Here is a 1,705-nt window from a genome sequence, read left to right as displayed (position 1 = left end):
TTCCTGCTGGAGCAAAGAAAGCATTTAAGCATCCCAACTGACTTTACAGACCTTAAGATATAAGACTTCTTATCCTGGCATTGCTTTCATAATCATTAAGGTCTTGGACATTTTTCAAGGTACCAGGTCCTGAAATCAGGTTGATATCAGAGAAACTGACTTAAAAAAAAATAACAAAAACTGCAAAAGATAAGAAGACGGAGAGTGTTGCATAACTGTGCATTTTGAAATCCTGGGACTCGTGCATGCCTCAGGTTGTTAGTATTGCTGGCGAAGTAGTACAACCCTTTTCCAGGAGTGTCACCCAGCTTGTTACTCACATGGATAATTGAATGTGCATTGTCTCTGTGCCCTCACCCTCCTTCCCAGGTCCCGAGAGCAGCCCTCCTGCGAGCCCGGTCCCAGCTTGCTCCCAGCAGCAAGTCATCCAGCATAACACCATCACGACCTCCTCCTCCGTCAGTGACGTCGTGGGAAGCTCCACTCTCACCCAGCTCGCCAGCCACAGAACAGACATCAACCCCATCCTTTAAAAGTGGTTGATCAGAAACTGCAAGGGGAGTGTGGTAGCGTATCAAAGCATCCTCTGTGCTAAGGACATTTGCAACTGTAACTCAAGCCTGGAAGATTCCTCAGTTCTTGAAAGACTCTGGCTTTCATTTTTATAGTTATTAAAATGTCTTTTATACTTAGTTACATAAAAGGGAGTTATGCAATTAATATGCTATCAGCTTGAGAAATGCTTTGGTGCTTTCTCCAGTTTTTTTGGTACCAGTTACTTGTTTATAAACCTAACTGTTTCTGTACATAGTCACGCTTCCTTTTCACCAGTCTAGCCTGAAGCTCAGAAATACGGAGTTGTGTTAAACTGCAGCTTGTTAGCCAATGTGAGGCATGAAAAGTATTAAACAGAGTCATATGTAGGTAACTAGGAGTAATTAGGCTATAAATATAGAGAGAGGGCATCTGCTGACAGCATAATAAAAAATGAGTTAGCGTTGTGCTATCAGCCGACCCTGTCTTGTATTCAGAGCCTCTTTCAAAGCAGTTACATAGGATGTGGCTGTCAGGACAAAACCAAGCCCAAATAACGTGCTCCTTTGTCTAGCCTTCCCCCCTCTCCTCTCTCTCCTACCCTGCCCTTGTTCTCCTCCGGTTATTCTTACACCCTCCTTTCCCCTTCCTAGACCCTTTTCATCCCTCAGCTTTTTTTCTTCCTGCTTTTTTCATTCCAAGGCTTTCTCGCTGCACTCTCTTTTTCTCAAAGAACGGTGATGAACAAGCAAAAACTTCAAGCCCACCTAAAAACTGTCGGCGCGGCTGCTGCTTTCACTAGCTCTTCACCCACAGCTGAGCTGCACCCAGCGTTTGGCTTTTAAAAAACAGAAATGCTCCTGATTTAGTGTTTTTAATAACGAGCGAAAGGTGAGAGCAGTGCAGCCCCAGGTGAAGCGGGATTGAGAGCCAGCTGTGTTGATGCTAGCAGCCCTGTAAGCTCCTATGGCATGGCACAGACTTAGGGAGCAACACCAGAGAATCACAGCAAGTCTTTTGCACTGCCAGTCATTAACATAGAAAAATCCATGTAGTATATAATAATTCGGAAAAGTTCTATTCCCTAACCCAGTTACATTGTTCTAGCACTGAAAACTGACAGCCTCAGGTTTCACGGCTATAAATGAGAAATAAATCAGGGTAACGGTTC

General features: G+C 44.2%; 1 protein-coding gene across 1 annotated transcript in view; it reads left to right on the top strand.

Moving 5' to 3' along the window:
- Positions 1-1,184, top strand: part of CREB5 (cAMP responsive element binding protein 5) — a 223,805-nt gene extending 222,621 nt beyond the window's left edge. Inside the window, exon 10 of the mRNA XM_010007553.1 lies at positions 370-1,184. Within this exon, the coding sequence (XP_010005855.1) occupies positions 370-533 (164 nt within the window). The 3' untranslated portion in view covers positions 534-1,184. The remainder of the gene's footprint in view (positions 1-369) is intronic.
- Positions 1,185-1,705: the final 521 nt, after the last annotated feature.

Source organism: Chaetura pelagica, unplaced genomic scaffold (assembly GCF_000747805.2).
Source record: "Chaetura pelagica isolate M959 unplaced genomic scaffold, ChaPel_1.0 scaffold10, whole genome shotgun sequence".
Lineage (NCBI taxonomy): Eukaryota > Metazoa > Chordata > Aves > Apodiformes > Apodidae > Chaetura > Chaetura pelagica.
The sequence above is the reverse complement of the archived record's forward strand: the minus strand, read 5'-3'. Positions and strand labels throughout refer to the sequence as shown.